Genomic DNA, 20,342 nt, shown 5'->3' with positions numbered 1-20,342 from the left:
ACTGTGAGATGCAATGAACTTTGGTGGCTGCCCATGTTATAGAGAGACAGCCACATACCATCATCTTTCCAGGAGAAGCGCTCAACTACCACCCACGGTGCCAAGAAATTGAATCTGAAGCTGATTAAGTCTCCAGAACTAATTGCTATTGGCAGAACTAACAACAGAAGAGCACCATCAGCAGATGCAACTAGCCAGTCAAGACTGGGAAACTCTACAGGACAAATGACCCAATTTCTTCAACGAATAAATCACAAATGGAGAGTGGAGGGAGAGAATTCATAGTTTAAAAGAACTCTAAGAAGTCTACTGCAATGTATAGACTTTATTTTAATCATGATTGAACAATAAACTCTAAAACTCTGGGCACAGGAAAAGAAGTACCTTTGCTTAGAAAGAAATTATACACAAGTCAAATATGTGTAGGAAGTGCTACTGACTGGACCCCCAGGGAGAGTCACAACATGCTTTAGCATATGAGCACCTAAGGTATCCTATGGTGAAAAAAAACTACTTCACTTGGTGTAATGAACCATTTCCCCAATTTACATGTAAGCGTGGAATACTTTTGTTATAGTGTACCTATTAACACTCCATTACTCTATAACATAAAATATGTAATTCTGGGATGCCTGAGTGGCTCAGCAGTTGAGCATCTGTCTTTGGCTCAGGGTGTGATCCCTGGGTCCTGGGATCAAGTCCCACATCATGCTCCCTCTGGGGAGCCTGCTTCTCCCTCTGCCTGTGTCTCTGCCTCTCTCTCTCTCTGTCTCTCATGAATAAATAAACACAGTCTTTAAAAATAAAAAAAAAGTTGTGATTTTTATAAATTAAGGACAATTACCATTGTAAAATGCTAAATGCCTCACTCAGCCTTATACATTATCATAAACATGAGTAAAAACATAACTCTTCCAAAAACAATACTGCAGGCCACACATACCGTGAAATGCTTGCAGGTGTACTCCACCCACACTTCGGCACAGTTAATGTAGTCCTACAGAGAAAAAACAAAAATGTCTTTACAATAAGACCACGGTTGACCTTATGGTGAAAGCCCATCGGGTACAAATCCCTTCAAGGGGTCTGACAATTAAAAGAGGTAAGTGATAGGAATTTCAAGACTGGTTGGTTCTTCCACAGAAAAGTCTAGCCCACTGATATATTTTACCCTCAGAAGCGAGTTATGGAAATACAGAAGTTGCTTGAAACCAATTAGACTCTCATTTCAGAATTGCTACTTGGGCCAAGATAGAAATCTGAGAACAATCGAAAGGCAGTAGAGATAAAAGTCACAAGTCAGGGCCACATCTCAGTAGAGAAACTGAGGGTGGATCCAGCTGAACACCAGAATTCAATGTGATTTTTGCATTTTCTGAGGAAAAAAAAAACAGGCCTCCTACTTTAAAAAAATAAACCCTTTTTCTGATAGAGGGATGACATATACATTGTAAAAAGGTTAAGAAAGCACTGAAGATCTTAGGTAAGAAATTATGTGTTAGATTCAAGTAGCTGGGGAAGGGCCCAAAGAGAGACTATAAGGTGGTCACGGAAATGGCAGGGAGCATCTAGTATGGCCATCCACCCTGGAAATCACTTGGGTGGGGGTAAAAAGTGCTAGAGGAAAAATACAGTCTGCCAGTGCATCTCTCCTGTTCCTACACTTTAAGGAAAAGAAAGAAGAAATGGGGAGGGAAGAAAATAGTTATCTCATTCACACAAGACAAGCCAGGAACATGTGACGGTCTGATTGGCATGCTGAGAAGGCTGTGTGAAGTTAGAGACTGAAGAAAACAATTAATGTGGCCCTTCTGAGGGCTTTGAAGGTTGCACACAGAGGCACCACAGGCCAGAAGGCTTTGGATTTACATATCCCCAAAAAGCTGTTTAGTTAGCCGGTCAGAGTTTGGTTAAACGGGATTTCAACAGCTTAAGTTTAGCGAGGGTTTTGCTAAACTTAACTCAGGGATGTGATTTGCTAAATGAGTTTCTGATTTTTCTACATCAGGCCAGATATTCTCAATATACTATTGCAAATGTGGTGATAGCTAAGGGGTTTATCACTGAACTCACTCTAGTATTTCGTTCTTTGGTAAATGATTGTGTCAAACGTTACATACCCATATTCCGTTATTTGCTGAATTTCGAGATGTTTGTGTCCAAAATCCCTATGTTAAAAATCCTAGCCCCACAGTGTGATGGCATTAGGAGGTGAGCCTTTGGGAAGTGATAGGGTCACGAGAGTGGAGCCCTCATGAATGGGATAAAGGCCCTGATAAAAGGGACCCCAGAGATCCCACTCACCCTCTCTGCCGAGGGAAGAAGAAAAGCCAGCCTTCTGCAACCCAGAAGAGGGCCCTCACCACAATTTGACCATGCTATCACCCTGAGATCAGACTTGTAGACTAACTACAAGAGATATATTTCTGCTGTCTGTAGGCCACCTAGTGTACAGTGTTCTGTTATAGCAGCCGAACTAAGACATGTTGCTAGCAAAAGAGGAAGAGTGTGAGGTGTGATGAAGTCTGCCCAGCTGGTCCTTCAGCCAAAGACAGGCATTTACCCAAGTGGCAGCCACAAAATTTGCTGGTGTGTTGCCTACAAGGATGGTGAGACCTGAAACCCAAACCTCCAAGACTATGGCCATCACTACATGCATTCAGCACCTAATACCAGTTGGTCCATTTTTCTAAGACTTCCTGACCTGAGGAGAGGAAAGAGGCCCCAGATATCTTGGTTCAGGGGACAACAGTTCAAGCGACAAAGCTAATTACAGGCTTGATTGCTGATCTTCCACTTAGGAATATCCTACTAAGTTGATATTTTCAAATCCAAATACAATAGACAGCTGCACTTTGGATGCTGTTTGCAAAATCAGAGGTCTTTTGAAATTTCAAATATTTGTCATTTTACACTTTTAGTGCACACTGAGGTCTCAAGAATTAGACATAATTAGGATATAATAACCAAAGAAACAAATCTTTAGAGCTATCAGTTCTCCACTATAGGTTAACAAAACACAATTTAAAAAGTATTATTTCTTTAAAAAAGGAAAAAAGGCTATCTGGGTGGCTCAGTGGTTGAGCATCTGCCTTCAGCTTAGGGCATGATCCCAATCTCCCGGGATGGAGTCCCACATCAGGCTCCCTGCAAGGAGCCTGCTTCTCAGTCTACCTTTGTCTCTGCCTCTCTCTGTGTGTTTCACATGAATAAATAAATAAAATCTTAAAAAAAAAAAAAAAAAAAAAGAAGAAGAAAAAGAAAAGAAAAGAAACCCAGATGTATGGTTAGTCAAAAAATAATTTTTTGAAGGTAAGGACATACTGCATACTTGGACAAAAGGGAGTCCATTGACTTAAGGTCTGACTGGTCACCTACCTGTGGATTCTTCAATTTAGTGATGACTTTCCAAGCTTCATTGAGAATCTGGAGTCGATCACCCTCAGGAGGGTCAGCCAAGGCTAAGTTTAACCCCAATGAGCGAAAAAGAAGATGCTAAGAGAAAGAGCGAACCATTACAATCCTGGGGATTTTAAATCAGAGTACCTCAAGGCTTAGAGGAAAAGACTAACACTGAGCTTGTCTCAGGGCTAATCTTCCAATGACCTTTCTGAAGTTCTACCTCCGGCCTCCATGCAAGTCAAACCAAGCTGCTCATAACAAAGTTCTGCTCTGATTCATGGGCCCTAACATTCTGCTGGGCAGAGAGTTTCATAAATAACAAGTGAAGATATATTTTTAAAGATGGGAGACGGAGTCTTTCCTAAATGCTTTGCAATGAGCCAATTCGACAGATTTAGGACTTGCTGGCAGCAATGACACGTGTCTAACAATCCCAATCACAAACTCATCTTCCATCATGCTCTTGAGAAACAGAGCCTATTTTTCCTGTTGGCCCGAGCTGCCCCCCAACAAAGGACTATCTCCCTTGAGAGCTATCAGGTAAGCAGCACCTATCTGTTCTTCCACTGAGCATTTGGTCAAGAACCTACCTTGGGGAAACCCGACTCATCACACTCTTTAATCATGCCAATGAAATCCATGGACCTCGTGGCGATGAACTCGGCCCGGAAAGCTGACATCACGGAATTCAACAGCAAGGCACTATAAGACACACATGCTCCCCGTAAGCAGAGCTTCCCCTTAACAAAGTCACTTTAAGTATGTATGCTTCTGGGAAGGATGGATGAAAGCTCTTTAATGGTAAGGCTGGAAAAAATTTTTTAAAAGGCTGGAGGGGGACAGCCCAGGTGGCTCAGCAGTTTAGCACCGCCTTCAGCCCAGGGAGTGATCCTGGAGACCCAGGATCGAGTCCCACATCGGGCTCCCTGCATGGAGCCTGCTTCTCCCTCTACCTGTGTCTCTGCCTCTCTCTCTCTCTGTCTCTCATGAATAAATAAATAAAATATTTTTAAAAAATAATAAAAATAAACTAAAAAATTAAAATAAAATAAAAGGCTGGAGGGAAAAGGCAATCTCTAGAGACCAACATGAAGTTTTATATATATTTGGAACTTGATAAACATTGAATTGACTGCATGAATGGGTAGATGGCTGGCTGGATTGCTGACAGCAAGCAATCAAATTCATTTAAACAGACATAAACTGAGCCTTTGATAGGTTGGTGTGCTGATAAAACTAAACATTAAGTAATAATATTGATCCAAGATGCAAATATATAAAATATATATCTCCATCTCTTACAAAAAGCACTGTTCTAGGACCTAGGAACACCTACCACAGAAGGGAGAGCGGAGGGGAAGCCTCCTGTGCCTGGAAGACAGGAAGATGGAGTTTATTTTGACCCTAACACTTACTACAGCCCCATGAGGAAAGAACTGTTATTAAACCCACTTTATGAAAAAAAATTTTTTTTTAATTTTAAAAACCCCACTTTACAGAGAAGACTGAGGCACAGAGAGGTCAAATAAGTGACCCCAATTCACAAAGCTAAGAAAGAGTGGAGCCAGGCATCTGAAGCCAGGAGATTGGACTCTGGTTTCCTGATCTCTGTGCCATCCTGTCGCTCTGCTGGGTCTTCTTGCCCATGTGAGTATGCCAGGTTCAAAAACAAACAAACAAAAACCCAACTGGCTCCACTTCCAAACCCAGGCTTTATGAATTTTAAAATACTGGGCACCTGATCTTAGGGTTGTGAGTTCAAGCGCCACATTGAGCTCCGTGCCTGATTAAAAAAAATGTTTTAATAAATAAAAAATAAAAATAAGTCAAAAAAATAAAATACTTACTTGTTTCCTAGTTTCTTGCATCTCTCCATCATCTCAGTCAGCAGAGCCTAATTAAAAATAATTACAATGAAAATCATCAGGTTGGAGAATCTAAAACATTTCTCACAAAGAGATCTCCTAAGTAATACTCTAAAGTAAATGGAGCTATGTGCCCATTTCCATGACTCTCAGTGTCTGGCGAAGATGGGGAGTCAGGGGCAAGTGTAGGGGACAGAATTCACCTTTACAGTATTTAGTATAACAGAGAAGAGCCGAAGCCCGGCATCAGGCATACCTGGGTTCAAATTCAGTCTCTCCACCTAGGAGACCTTTGGCCAGTCACCTGACTTCCTGGTTTCCTCACCCTTCGGCAGAGGATGCAAGTGGTACATCCCACATGCACTATTACTACAGGACAGTGAGGTACCTGCTGCGCTCTTGGCACCAATGAGAACGGAAGTGACTTTGCTCCTTAACTCTCCCACGACACCCTCACATCTCTCCCCATTTCACTGAGAATTTGCGAGTGCCCACCAGGCACAGTGAGATGCACTTCGTGATCTCACCTCTCACAGCCACCCAACGAGGCAGGCTGTCTCTATTCTCCGACTGCACAGGTGAGAAACTGAGCCACGGAGCAATGATGTGCTTGGACCAAGGTGACACGGCAAGCCACCACAGGCCAGACATGACGCAGGCAATCTGGCATCAAAGGCTACACTCTTCATCACATTTCCTCCCAATGAATTTTGAAGCATATGTTTTCCCCGAAAGGAAGTAAATATTTTTACTCATTGGAATACCATTAATGGCTTTAGAGCTATCTTAAGACGATTACGTATTTCTAAAAGAGCTCCTGGGCTTTTTTTTGTTTTGTTTTGTTCTGTTTTTTACAAAAATCAATGGAAGAGGTATCCTTGAGGTCAGTGGTTTCAGAAGGTTTTGAATGGCACAGACAAGGTCAACCCTGGGACTGAAGAGCTAGTAATGGCAGCCTAGACATGGAGTGCTCGCCAGACACCGGGCAAAGCGCTATTCTTGCCTTTTCTTGTTAGCTCTTCAGAGCAGCCTTTGGAGGCCCTCCTATGTTAGCCCCACTTCACAGAAGACAAAGTCAAAGCTCAGATACATTAAGCCACTTCCTAGTAAGTAGTGGAAATGGGATTTGTAGGAGTCTGCCCCCCCTCCTTTTCTTTGGTGCAACTATACCCCTTCCAGCTGTCCTTTTGTGTCCTAGGTGTTGCCTGAATAATTAAGGTGAAAGCTGATGTGGAGGTACTGGCGCACCCCAGAACCCCAACTTCATTCGCATTTCTATCTCTGCCCCACAAACATCAGGTTGGGCCTATGATGGACTGAACTAAGTCCCCTCCAAATGTATGTGTTCAAGCTCTAATGCCCAATGTGACCACATTTGGAGATAGGGTTGTTAGAGACGCAATTAATGAGAAATGAGGTCCTAAGTGGTGGGGCCCTAATCCAATGGGAATGAGGTCTTTATAAGAGCAAGAGAGACCAGGAACACATATGCTCAGAGAGAAGACTGTGTGAGGACACAGCGAGGAGACATTGGTCTGCAAGTCTCCCCAGAAACCAACCCTGTCAGCACCCTGATCTTGGACTTCTGGCCTCCAGAACTGAGAAAAATCAATTTTATTGTTAAGTCATCTAGTCTGTTATGGCAACCTGCTGTTGCACCCAAACTCATCACTCCAATGGGGATGATTTTAAGAGGTGATTAGGTCATGAGAGTGGAGCTCTCATGAGAGGGATTAATATCCTTATTAAAGTGGCCCAGGGGGCAGCCCGGGTGGCTCAGCAGTTTAGTGCCACCTTCAGTCCAGGTTGTGATCCTGGAGACCCAGGATGGAGTCCCATGTCGGGCTTCCTGTGTGAAGCCTGCTTCTCCCTCTCTCTCTGCCTGTGTCTCTGCCTCTCTCTCTGTGTGTCTCTCATGAATAAATAAATAAAATCTTTAAAAAAATAAAAATAAAGTGGCCCAGGGGTGCCTGCAAAGCTCAGTTAGTTAAGCATCTGCCTTTGGCTCAGGTCATGATCTCAGGGGCCTGGGATCGATCGGGCTCCCTGCTCTGCTTTTCCCTCTCCCTCTGCCTCCTGCTCGTGCTGGCTCTCACACTCTCTCCCTCTCAAATAAATAAACAAAATCTTTCCAAAAAAAAAAAAAAAAAAATAGCCCAAGAAAGCTCCCTTGTGCCACATGAAGACATAGCAAAGACAGCCATCTATGGACGGGAAGTAGGCCTTCACCAGACACCAAAACTGGTATTATCTTGATCTTGCACTTCAGTTCCAAAACTGCGGGAAATAAATACTTGTTATTGATAAGCCACCCAAATTGTAGTATTTTGTTATAAGAGCCAGAATGGACCAACACCCAACCTGAGCAAATTAACACAGTTCCAAACGATTGCAGTGGTCTCATTTCTTTTGCTAGCAGGGGATTTAGACAATGGGCACATGAGCCATTTCTAGCTGCTGGAATGGGAGTTATGAGGAAAGGGTCCCCTGTTCTTAAACAGGAACTCAAGGAATTGTAGATTCCTTGTCTTTCTGCCTCCGGATGGTGCCATGTCTGGATGTGATGCCTGGCATGGCTGCAGCCACTTTGCTACCTGGAGATGATAGAAGAGACATGGACAGAACCTGCCTGGCTCATAGCCTACGAGTGTTTTGTGAGAAAAGACACTGAATAATTTTTGTAGGGCCAGTTAGGTGTTTGTTCCTTGTAGTCAGAAGTATCCCAGCTGACAAAATGGCCAACACCACAAATGGCTTCCCTAAACCACTCATGGGATATTTATATTTGAAAAGTCATTCTGAAGACCGATATCCAAGTGGTTTCTGGAAAAGACTGAGAAAGAGGTATCCTGTAAGATTATCACACCGACACTGCCCAACACACACAAATAATCATTCATTTAATACCTACTTTTGGAGCAACTTTCAGATAGTAACTGCTGTCTTAGGCACTGGGAACAAGGCAGTGAGAAAATCAAACAGAAAACCATGCCCTTATGTGGCTCATTCTATCTTTTACATACACACACAAATAAATGAAAGCTCTTGCCCTACCAGTTCTGAAAAGATAATTAGGGCAAATGCTAACCTATGGACAAAACATTCTGGCCATCAAGACAAATGCTTAAAAAGTTCTCTTTCGGGGATCCCTGGGTGGCGCAGCGGTTTGGCGCCTGCCTTTGGCCCAGGGCGCGATCCTGGAGACCCAAGATCGAATCCCACTTCGGGCTCCCAGTGCATGGAGCCTGCTTCTCCCTCTGCCTGTGTCTCTACCTCTCTCTCTCTCTCTCTCTCTCTCTCTGTGGGACTATCATAAATAAATAAAAATTAAAAAAAAAAAAGTTCTCTTTCACAGGAGATGAAAGCATTAAAGAAGTACCTAAACATGTAACCTTAAAAAAAAAAAACAAAAAACTCCATCATCATATAGGAATATAGGACATACCCACAAGTGTCCAGGGAGCTAAATGATATGGATCCCAGGCACGTCTGTTAGAAGTTATAAATTTTTTTTTTTCTGAGAAGTGACAGGATCAATGATCTTTGGCAAGAACAAGATGAACAACTCAAACCAGACTGAGATCGAACAAGCCCGTTGGCTGCCATGAACTATGAAAACGTGCAGCTCAGCATATTAGTTTGTACTTACACATCAGAACTTGAAGGTTCAGGAGATTCGGATGGCCCCCACATTTCATTTAGTCATACACCTGCTTTTTATGAAAACTATAAAAACAGGGGCACCTTGGTGGCTCAATTAAGAGTTCAACTCTTGGTTCAGCTCAGGTCGTGATCACAGGGTCATGGGATGGAGCCCCATGTCAGGCTCCACACTCAGCACAGTCTTCTTGAGATTCTCTATCTGCCCTTCCCTCCCCTGCTCACTCCCCTCTCAAGTAAATGAACCTTCAAGAAAATAATAAAATAAAAAAACTATAAAAATAAGAAATGCTTATTATGGAAAAAAGTTCAAACACTACTACCATATGGTGAGTAAAACATGAATGCCCTCCCTCCAAACTCCCGTTTCCATAGGGATCCCCACTGTCAACACTTTGGTGTTTATCCTTTTAGACCTTTATTTATAACTTGTGAATATATATCTTTTACTGTAAAAGTCCAGTTTGGGTGTTTTGGTTTTTTTTGTTTTTTGTTTTTGTTTTTGTCTTACAAAAAGACAGTTTTATCCATATTGGGCCACAATTTGTCCTTTTCACTCAAGAATCTAGCATGGGCCTCTTTCTTTCCATGTTAGTACACACACACACACACACACACACACACACACACACATCCCTGCCTCTTTCTTCTTAATGGCTGATGAATCCCTACCTTGACATAACATTACTGTTCAGATTGCTCCTAATGGATAGATTTTTAAGTTTTTTTTTTTTTTTTGAACCAATTACAGACTCATAAAAAACTGTAAAAATAATAGAGGAGGTCCTGGATACTCATCACCCAGCTCCCCCCAGTGGTGATATCTTATCTAACTACAGTGCATTATCAAAGCCAGGAAGTGACACTGGTATAATTATAGAATATTTCACCAGGTTTTCCATTCACACCTTATTGCAGGGGAAGAGTACATCTTTGTGACATTTCACTAATATAAATGGATTTGTATAACCACCATCGTATTTAACTACTGGATTTTTTTTAAAAAATATTTTATTTATTTATTCATGAGAGACAGAGGGAGACAGAGAGGCAGAGACACAGACAGAGGGAGAAGCAGGCTCCACGCAGGGACCCTGACGTGGGACTCGATCCTGGATCTCCAGGATCATGCCCTGGGCTGAAGGCAGCACTAAACCACTGAGCCACCCCGGCTGCCCTAACTACTGGATTTTTAAGGCTATGTCCAGATGAGGGTTATTTACGTACTCCCAGAGTATAGGAAAAGAAAAAGAAGCTCGGCTGACACCGCACTTCTGCTTTCTAAACTGAGATTGACTCACATGCAGCTCAGAATGTGCCTAGATTTGTATTCCTGCTTTTACTACATAATCTTCCAATCAGTGTTTACAAGTACTGCTTCACAGGAAAAAAAAAAGAGAGAGAGAGAGAGAGAGAATTAAATGATATGTGTATCATAGTTTCCTTCTTATTTTTCTAAATGAAGCAAACTCAAAGGGTGAGCAAAATCATAAATTGAGCTTATGCCATTTTCCTCAGTCCAGATTTGAATATGTACAAGTCTCAAAGAAAATATTTCAATGTGAATAAAAAAAAATCCTATACCCCAGGCATTAAAGGAGAAAATTTTTAGCTTTTCATATTATTTCTCTTTCATTGGGAACTTTTTTCCTAATTCTAAAGAACAAAAATGATACGCTTCAGAGGGATCTGGCAACGGCCAAGGCTAGTCTTAGATTGGCATGACCAGCCTCATCACATTTTAGAATATTTAAAGTGCAACTTATTGTATGCCCATTAGAAACAGTCCCATGAGTCCATTCGTTAGGACTTTTAAGTCCCTCCTGAAGTGTAGCTGTTAACAGGAGTTATTGAGAAAGGAAGAGTTTAGGAGCTGAGAAAACAGATCTGCTGAGTTCACTGTTACCAGCAACATGGCTACAAGGCTTTCTTACAGTTCTTTCTATTTGTGTGACCTTTAGAAAGTTGTGAGCCTCGGGTGCCTCATCTGTAAAATGGGGATAGTAACATACCTAGACTAGGGAAGCTGAGATGAAGTAAGGCGGCCCAAGTGAAGGAACTCACACAGGGCTTGGCACCCAGGGAGTCTCAGAAACGGGCGATCTCATTAAGGGCTCAGTGTCCCTGACTCACCTCCCGCCTCTAGTCCTCACATCCAGCAAACCTAACACTGAACACTTCCTTCCTGGCCGGACTGAGGGTCAGAGAACTTTCGTAACAAAAGGGACTCGTGGGCAGCCCAGGTGGCTCAGCGGTTTAGCGCCGCCTTCAGGCCAGGGTGTGATCCTGGAGTCCCATATCGGGCTCCCTGCATGGAGCCTGCTTCTCCCTCTGCCTGTGTCTCTGCCTCTCTCTCTCTCTGTGTCTCTCATGAATAAATAAATAAAATCTTTAAAAGAAACAAACAAACAAAAAAAGGGACTCGTTATAACATTAATTGAGGGAAAAGCACCATAAAAGTAACACATACAAAAAATCCTCATCTACGGGACAAAAGTAAAGAGCACAAGCCAGAGTGGACAGAGAAATATTAATACAGAAATGTACCAAAACGTTAACCAGGCAGGATTTTAGGTGGCTGTTTTTCTCCTTTTCGCTTTTCTATCTTCTCCAAATTTTTTTTTCCAAAGAATACATATTTTTATTAACAGATGTTTTCTGATTAGGAAGCTCCATCCTATCCTTTGTCTCCTTTTTTTCCAGGGCCACCCACCCTCCTTTTTCTGATCTGTCCCTTCTGCTTCTGCCAGTTTGATCTTCAAGCACCGCTTGTTTCAAATCATTCTCCTGATGAAAAATCTTCAAGATTGCCTGCTTGCTGCCACATCACGTTCAACAACCTCTGTACCCAGGTCCGCGCCCAGGCAGCCTAACTTCTCACTCTTCTCCTATAATGCTGTCTCCGTATTATGCCTCTTGCCTGCCTCTGTTTGTACAGTCCCTTCCCTCAGTCGTTCCTTTACTCACCCCACCCACCCCCTGCTTGTTCCTGGCTTTCCAGGCCCATACCCCTGTCTGCTTCAGTGAGTCCCACGAAGACCAAACAGAAGGTTGGCAGCCACCCCCTTTGCCTGGTACCCCTGTCCCTCGGCCATGCACAGATGTGTAGTATCATGGTCACTTCGTGACAGCCCTTCAAGGAAGATCCTACCCTTAGTCCCATTTTACATCTGGTAAAAGACATCAAGTGGCCCAAGGCAACACAGCCATAGTCTGAGCCCATGTCTGCACAACTGCCTGCCCTGGCGCACTTTCCCCTTCGCTCACCCAACATTTACAGCCTGTACCTCACGGCCTATAAAAGACCATGTGGGATTCCCTGTCAGGCAAGACTTACCACTCATGTCAGGGACCAGGCCTTTTTTTCCTTCTACACCTCCCACACCATCCCAACAAACAAAAAGCTGCAGAAAATGCTGAGAAGCTTACCAAGGGATTTGTTCTCACTGCCCCAAAACCAGATCTTATGAAATGGTTTCTTTTTTTCTGTACAGAATGTGCCTGAAGTGGAGGGCATAAATCCGGTTTCCACTTATAATTTTAGTTCTAAGATTGGCGCAGGTGGGGGGGGGGGGGCGGGGATCTGGTCTTCAAACAACAACAAAAAAGCCTTTCTGAACAAATCACTCCCTGATTTTTTTATTTGGGATTTTGATTTCAACCTGAAATTTCATAGCACAAATATTCATAGCTGAAGGTATTTCTCCTTTGCCAATATCCTACTTGCCTGTCCTGTATATTACCAGGGGCCACAGCCAAACTGACAATCCCCTGCTTTGGAGATGAGGCCTACCTCCCCAGGTGACACATCCCAGCCACTAGGAAGGTTTTTAGGCATCAGTCACATGCATCTCCAACACCACCTTCCACATGGACATTGATTTTTCTGCATTTTGAAAATGATTAACATTTTTTTTAATGAGATGCTGCAAGTTCCTTATTTAAGTGCCCCCAGAATCAGAGTTTATTATTATTCAGGTGACCTAATTTTTTTAATCACTTCTTCTGGTGCAGTAATGATTTCCTAGAGTTTGACTCCCTGGGAAAGCTCTATTCCCAGCTTCTGCCATCCTCTGAGATTACTGGTGCTTAAAATAAAAGGAAGAATGCCGTATGGCATGTACCTTTTGTTTTAATCCGATTTAGCCTTTCGTTAAAGTAAGGAGAAAAAAAAGTAAGTGTTCTCATTTTCAAACACATCAATCCTGCTTATATGTTTATGTCATTCGGCTAAACAGATAGGACAGCTTTCTTCCTACGCTCAGCCTCGGACTCTCTTCCCAGTAGTCTGCAACACCGTATGGTTGCTGAGGCTCCTGAAGATCACAGAAAATGTCTGCACACTTACAATCTTCCATTCATATGGACTTGATTTTAAATAAACTTAATGGTTAAAAAAAAAAAAAAAAGTCACCCAAAATATAAGATGCCTCTATTTTTCCCCCTCATACTTTAGGATTTGGGAAAATTCAGAAGTAAGGAATTCATTACACTTGCCCGAAAAGTTAGAAACCACAGGTAGGCCAAGAAAAATAAGACAATACAAAAACTTCCCCTTCCAGTGACATTTTGACATACCTCCTCCCCAGTTCTCGCACACATATCTAAAAATATTTGTGATCCTGACAATATAACAAACACTCCATTACTACGCTAGGCATTCCACCAAGCAATGCAAATGGACTGTTATATTTGATTCATGCAAAAAAAAAAAAAATTCATGCTCCCATGTTCCCATTTCACAGAAGAAGAAAAAAGGCTCAGAGTGGACTAGTGATGTGGCTGTTCCTCTGTCCCAAAAGCTGTAAGCAACGGAGCTGGGGTTCAGACCCAGGCACTCTGATTCCAGTGCAAGAGGCAACACAACCACTTAGGACACACACAGTAAGGTGTGTAACCTCCTTTTTTTGATTTACCAATTATTGTGACCCTTATGTAGGTTTGTACATATCTTCATCACGGTCCTCCATTATTTTAGATTGGCCCCATAACATCCCACTGAATCTGTATGGATTCTATAATCTTCCCAATCCCCTTGTGATGGCTGATGATGCTGTTTCCGATGCTGTGCCCACCTGAACCAACACACAACTGTATGTATGTGTGTGCATGTGTGTCTTTACACACTTGTCCAATTATTTCTATGCAATATTCTTAAAAGTGGAAATGCTTGGTCAAAGTCATGCCCTTTTTCCTCCTTCTTTAGGGTTTAATAGATTGCAGCTTCTGGGAAAAGGCGGGTGTACTTGAATTTTATTCTGCACTAAGCATCCCTGTTTCATAGCAAAACCCCTTTCTCTCCTCCCCAAAGGATAAATTCTGAGCCATCTGTTGAAGAAGCTTCATCTATCACAGCTATTATGCCAACTGGAACTGGTGTTCTACTTCTCAGTCTGGGGTAAGAAAAATTATTTCTGCTATGATTCCAGTCGTACTTCAATTCCTATAATGCTTCAATTAGGCCAAAAAAACCCTTATCAACACAATCACACATCTGAGTTTCACCTTCCCTCTGTAAAATGGGGAAACTATTACTTGCTCTACTAACTTATTAGATTATCATGAACACAAGAGGGGGACATGAAGGTTAGTGAAGAGGTGATGAAACCCACTGGCCCTGAAGCCACAAGGCAGTTTGCATTAGTCACCACCACCCTTAAGCTACGTGACCTTTCAGAGGTTTCTATCTGGCCTCACTGAGCCTCGCTCCCAGAGGCGTGAAACAAGACAATCCAGAAGCAATGCGTGTAGGACCAGCCACCACAGTGAGCCCTATGGACCGGCTGACTAGCATCAGAGTTGCTGTAGCTGTTACACAGAGACCCTGTTTACATAACCGAGCTCACTGCTGTAGAGGTCACTACAACACAATATAGAAGAGAGGGGAACCCCAGCATCTCTCCTCTGTGGGAACTTCACACTGATGCCACCTGGCAGTTACCTCCGGGGCGTGGTAGGAAATGCACTGGAAGATCCAGTCCATAGCAGGCGAGTACAAGGGCAGGTAGGATGGAAGCTCCACTCCCTGGACCACCAGCTGGTTCTGGACTGTATCCCCATGAATCTACAGGAGACCAAATAAACACTTAGAAGAGGAAGGGAATAATAATAAATGGAGAGCATGTAACTCACAGGCTGCGCATACTCGTAAGCATTTGGATGGCCCCCAGAGAAACAGCCTGGTTTCTCAGGTTTTTTTTTGTTTTTGTTTTTGTTTTTTCAACTAGAAAAAAAACACACAGAAAGTTTCCTATGTCACCAAGCCAAGCTGTTTTGGGACGTGTGCTATGCAAAGAAATAACCTGATAAAAATGGAGCCAGCAGATGCGAGGAAGAAGGGCGACTAGAGACATTTCCTGTTAACACATGCATATTAATTCTCTCTGCTTGTTCAGTACAATCAACACATTTTAATTGTCTGTAACAGATTCGAGTATCATTTTCGAGGGTTTACACATTTAGAGAGCTTTAAGGCAATCTCAGCTTGGAAATCCAACTGGGTTGTGAATTCGTGATCATGTAACTGCTACATCAATTAGCAGTTCTGACCATGTTCTCTTACCTGTTTGAATGTGAGGAGGAAATCAAAAAAGTTCTTATTCAGGCTTTCTTTGAGATGTGGAGCCACTTCCATTCCCACCTGGAACCAAACAAAAGAAACTACCTTGACCATGGAAAAACAGGTTGCAAATAATACATACACTAGGATGCCATTTTTATAGATTAAAAACATACGTGGAAATAAATGTAGGCACAGAGAAAATCCAAGTTAATTTTTATTCTTATCTGTTTTTCTTATCCAGTAAGCATGGATGCTTTTATAAGAAAAACCACAGAAGCTATTTTTAATGAAAAAAGGCAACATTTGCAGTAATCATCTTCACAATTTCCCAAAGGTAATGAATATATTTCTGAACAGATGACCAAGAGAACAAATCAATATGGCACAAAGGAAGAATGTACTCTCTCTCAAGATTGTGTATACAGTATTCTCTTGCTCTCTCTCAAAAAAAAAAAAAAATGATACACACACATGTGGCTGCACTTTTATTAAATGAAGCAAAAAAAAGACTGGTACGTTAGAGAGTCAGCTGGGACTTCACTGTTGCATTGTTAAAATATACAGACTCCTTCTTTACTGGGCAGTCATGGAAACAGACAAGTTTTTAATGTATTTTAAGCAATTTTATATAAGACAAGCATGAAGCGTAACAATGCCATAACCCACTGGCTTCTGCATTCATTGTTTAAAAAACAAGACTGTAACATTCCAGCTAAAAAAAATGTGCTAATCATAGAGAAGACAGCCAGAGCCCTGGGGCTGGATGGAAAAGTGAAGGTATGCGCTATGGAGGGGAGTTCATGTGTTTCATGCGTTCACAACAAAACCAAAGCATCATAATGTTCCTTAAACTGAGCTCCTGAGATACACCTCAATTCCAAATTGCTGCCTTCACACAAAAACAACTTTGTAAGAGAAGGTGCTTCTCTGGGACCGGGTTTCTTCAAATGGGGACAGATTCCTGCCACTCACCTCCCCCTACTCGAGGTCATGAAGATTAATGATAATGATGTTTTTTACAGACTGTGAAGAATTCCTTTGAGAAGAATTATGCGAGATCCATTAGGGCGCTAAATTCCAAGGACAACTCCATGGCTGTTGAGGATGTTTTCAAGGACAAGCGGTAGATAAAAAAAAAAATACTAACAACGAAGTCAGATGCAGTTCTACTGTGTTCTATTGTCTTTCCTTCCACTTAATCATATCGTAGAACAGGCAATAATTATCTGTTAGGCGACAGCAAAGGAAGGCCCAGTGGACAAGCAATGCTGATGTGCTGAAGAGGCCATGACTTAGCAGAGGAGTTAATCATACTTTCCTTTAATAAACAGCTTCGAGCTCCCCCCACACCCTGCCCACTCACTGCTTTTCTGTGTTTTGTTTATTTCTTTCCATCAAGACAAATGAGCAGCTTGGAAATCTGCTTGGGTCTAAAAGATTCCTACCCAGAGTAGCAAGGGTAGTGGTTCATGATTTCCTTCTGCTGTTTCAGCCTGCCTGGCATGCATTTCCCATTGCTGGTATCAGCAAGTAGGATTTGTTTTGGGGGGAAGCAAACCTCCCTTTCAGACCATGAGGTTTGTGGAGGAGCTGGATCCACCCCACCCTGACGTCCAGGGGTGGGCACACTCCTACTCAGGAGACATATTTCATTCCGTGGCCACAGTCTATTGATGGACAAGTGGCCCAAGGTGGTCCACTGAGAGCCCTGAGACTCTGGCTGGCACGTCTAAGGTACTCTATCCACTGGGGTTAAGTTAGGAGGATGGAAGCCAGGAGCAGCTGAGTAAGCCACAGAAGGAAGTCAACCCAGAGAAAGGAGAGCTGAGTGATGAAGGAGAGGACAATTCTTGACAACATTCTGAAGACCCTGGATCTAGCCATGCTTACACTACCCCTAGATTCTTCAGACACATGAACCAATAAACCCTCCTTTTTGCTTAAAATAGTATGAACTGGGTTTTGCTGCGTGTGACTGAAAGGATCCTTAGTAATGCCCAGACTGTCTCTCATTCTTTTACTTCAAAAGACTTAGTAAGTACGCAGCCTGGGGAACTGATGCAAAGTCTGGGTTGACCAAAAAATTATTTCCACAGATAGACTGCATTTTATCACCAGTCTTCCTGGGATGAATTCATTATCACCAAATTTTAAAATTGCCATGTGCAATTTTATATGCCAGAAACATGATCATTTCCCTAACCTTTGCAACTTGCTTAAACTTTACACCTGAACAGGTTTGCAAAGAACACATATTTCCACCTTTTCAACTTCTCTTTAATGACCAGAATCATCTTCGTTGATACACACTGTGACTCTGTCTTTATTACTCTATTATGTGACTCGTAAGTTTGAATTATTTGCTCTGTTCAATGAGGGAAAAGGCAGGGGAGCAAATATGCAAATGAACATTCTTGCATCTCCTCCATGGGACCCAACTGCTTTCTGCACCCAGTAGGCCCTCAGCAAACATGCACTCAGGAGAAGTATTCAAGCTTCAATAGGATTCCCCAAAGCTGAAGCTCTAGGAAACATACCTGACATTCCTGTATAAAAAAATCCATCCCAAGTTTCAAGCAGAGGGCAGCATATAAACATTTTTGCCTCTGTTACCAATGGGGAGCAGGTTGCCCTCAAGTCCAAAGCTTTTTTTTCTTTCCTGGTATCAGGGAACAAACCTATAGAAAGTGTCCTTCATAAGGATGTTTGCTATTCACTCTGAGGGCACTGTGATTTCTTTGTGACACCTGAGACCATAGGGCTTCTCGCCACTTGCCAGATGTCACGTAAAAGCCAGTCAAAGGCTAGCTACTAGTTCTTGCTTCTGATTTACAAATACTTATGATCACTGGCAAGGGCCGGGGGAGGCTCCATAGCTTCGTCCTCAAAGAAGTCTGCAATTCATCAGGATCCTACGAAACAGGGGCAATTTAGTCTTCCCTCTAGGTGAAGAATGCTGATAGGACTAGCAAGGAGGACTCTTGGGGCAAGCTGACGGTGGGCAAAGCCCCCGCAGGAGTTGAAGATGAATAACCAGAAACTCTCCATGGGTTGCATTTGTCATAAATGAAAATATCTGATGTAGAAGCTTCACGGTACTTTAAGAGAGAAAAGTGCTAGATGATTTACATCAGAGCAGGTGCAAAAAGAGGTCTGTAGCCTTCCATGGCTGGGCCACACAGACCCTGACGCCTGTCACAAGGGACAGACCACCCCCACCAACTCGCACCCTATGCCAATTCTTCAATGGAAGAGAGAAACTAATAAAACAATCCAATCCAAGACAAAGGGAAAGCAGATTTCAAGTCAATGAAAAGCAACCTATCAGCCAAGAGGCCTCAGGAGCCTCCCTCCCAGCAAGAACTGGAGGAAACAATTAATTCTGAAAACCAGTTCATTTGTAAGAAGATGACCTCAAACGCCCCCTAATTAGAGTTATGGTAAATGGGTCTACTTTAAAATTAATTTTTAGAAGAAATCCTACAGTTGTGCTTTCCGTGGGAGAGCTATGCTCTAAAATTAGCAGCGAATGAAGTCGTTCTTGTAGTGATTTGCAAGGTGCTGGGGAGGGAGAAGCCTACATGAAGACCTGAAGAGAGAGAAAGCAGCCCCATCTGTGAGCAAGTGGGGACCCGACGTGGCCTACCCGGCACAGATAGGCCCTGGCGTACACTGACACCAGTGGGTCTCCGATTCCGCGAATCATACACGTCAACCGGGGCAGACATTCTGAAATCCCCCTGTGGGAAATAAAAAGAGGGCAGCATTATACTCCATGTGAGAACTGTCTGTTCTCTTATTTTTAAAATAAAGATAAAGCTACACTTCCTCAATGCGGGGGGTGGGAGGGCGGAAAATCAAGTTTCAGAGACAAACCAAGGCCAAAGTTTGCATTTTCTAAGGCAATGTAACAATCATCTCTCTCTTTCTGGACACAATTCATTCACTGAATGGCTTCTGTCATCTTCACCATTTGCCCAGTGCTAGAGTCTGACCTTTCCTTTTTTGCCTGTTTGAGGTCACGTTTATTTTATTAATTTAACAGTTTCTGTCTCCCAATTATTTTCCATCCTCTGATCCACTCCTTGATCTTCTTGCTGGAGCTGTATTCCTCTGGCACAGACTGTCTCCTGCCATCCCCCTTCCTAACACCCAACTCCTGGCACCTCAGGCTGACATGAGTGATACCCCATCAATGAGAATTGTGACTGATTTATTTCTTCTGCAATATGGGACTCTGCCTCGGCATTATCCACCCCAAATAGGGAGGCAAAATAATTTAGCACCAATGTTAGCCCTAAAAACTGCCCCAGGTACTCTTCGATCCAAATCACATTTGGGACACATTCTAAAACCAATAAAACTCCTTCACTAGGGAGCACTGTGAGTTGGTCCCTGGCTTCAGAAGGTTTATTACCTATGTGCTATTTGATATGACCTAATGTTTTGTCGGCCATACAGAACACAGATCTGGTTTCCCTGAGCCCTGGAAGTGACGCTCGAAACAAGGCCCAAGGTAACCCAAAGTAGCATGGGGCTCAGGGGCAAAGACCCACCATCTTCAGCAGCATCAGCAAACACTGAGCGTGGGCCCACTATGTGTCAGGAACTGCTCTCAACAAACCCTCACGGACCTCTTTGTATGGCCTCATTCACAGAGGAGGAGACTGAGGATCAGAGATGCTGAATAACTTGCCAAGACCACACAGCTCCTGAAGGCAGAGCCAGGACTCATCCATGAACCACTCAACCAACTTCTCGTAGCTTGAGTTTTCTTCTCCATAAGATAGAAATTATAATGAGTTCTACATTATCAGGTTTCCATTTAGATCAGATGAGAAAATGTATGGAAG

At 42.8% G+C, this 20,342-nt stretch overlaps 1 protein-coding gene and 1 long non-coding RNA gene across 7 annotated transcripts in view; one reads left to right on the top strand and one right to left on the bottom strand.

Annotated features, from left to right (window-relative positions):
- The window catches only part of VPS35L (VPS35 endosomal protein sorting factor like), a 115,707-nt gene that overhangs the window by 53,587 nt on the left and 41,778 nt on the right, over nt 1-20,342 (bottom strand). For all 6 annotated transcript variants that reach the window (XM_077906790.1, XM_077906791.1, XM_077906792.1 and 3 more), the window contains 7 exons: nt 19,136-19,229; nt 15,490-15,567; nt 14,869-14,991; nt 5,250-5,296; nt 3,993-4,104; nt 3,379-3,495; nt 944-997 (listed from right to left, as the gene is read on the bottom strand). In XM_077906790.1, the coding sequence (XP_077762916.1) occupies nt 944-997; nt 3,379-3,495; nt 3,993-4,104; nt 5,250-5,296; nt 14,869-14,991; nt 15,490-15,567; nt 19,136-19,229 (625 nt within the window). The remainder of the gene's footprint in view (nt 1-943; nt 998-3,378; nt 3,496-3,992; nt 4,105-5,249; nt 5,297-14,868; nt 14,992-15,489; nt 15,568-19,135; nt 19,230-20,342) is intronic.
- LOC144319077 (uncharacterized) lies at nt 13,356-18,290 on the top strand. Its single transcript, XR_013384993.1, has 3 exons — nt 13,356-13,816; nt 14,239-14,325; nt 15,731-18,290. It is a non-coding gene; the product is annotated as an uncharacterized LOC144319077 (long non-coding RNA).

The sequence above is a fragment of the Canis aureus genome, chromosome 8, assembly GCF_053574225.1.
Source record: "Canis aureus isolate CA01 chromosome 8, VMU_Caureus_v.1.0, whole genome shotgun sequence".
Lineage (NCBI taxonomy): Eukaryota > Metazoa > Chordata > Mammalia > Carnivora > Canidae > Canis > Canis aureus.
The sequence above is the reverse complement of the archived record's forward strand: the minus strand, read 5'-3'. Positions and strand labels throughout refer to the sequence as shown.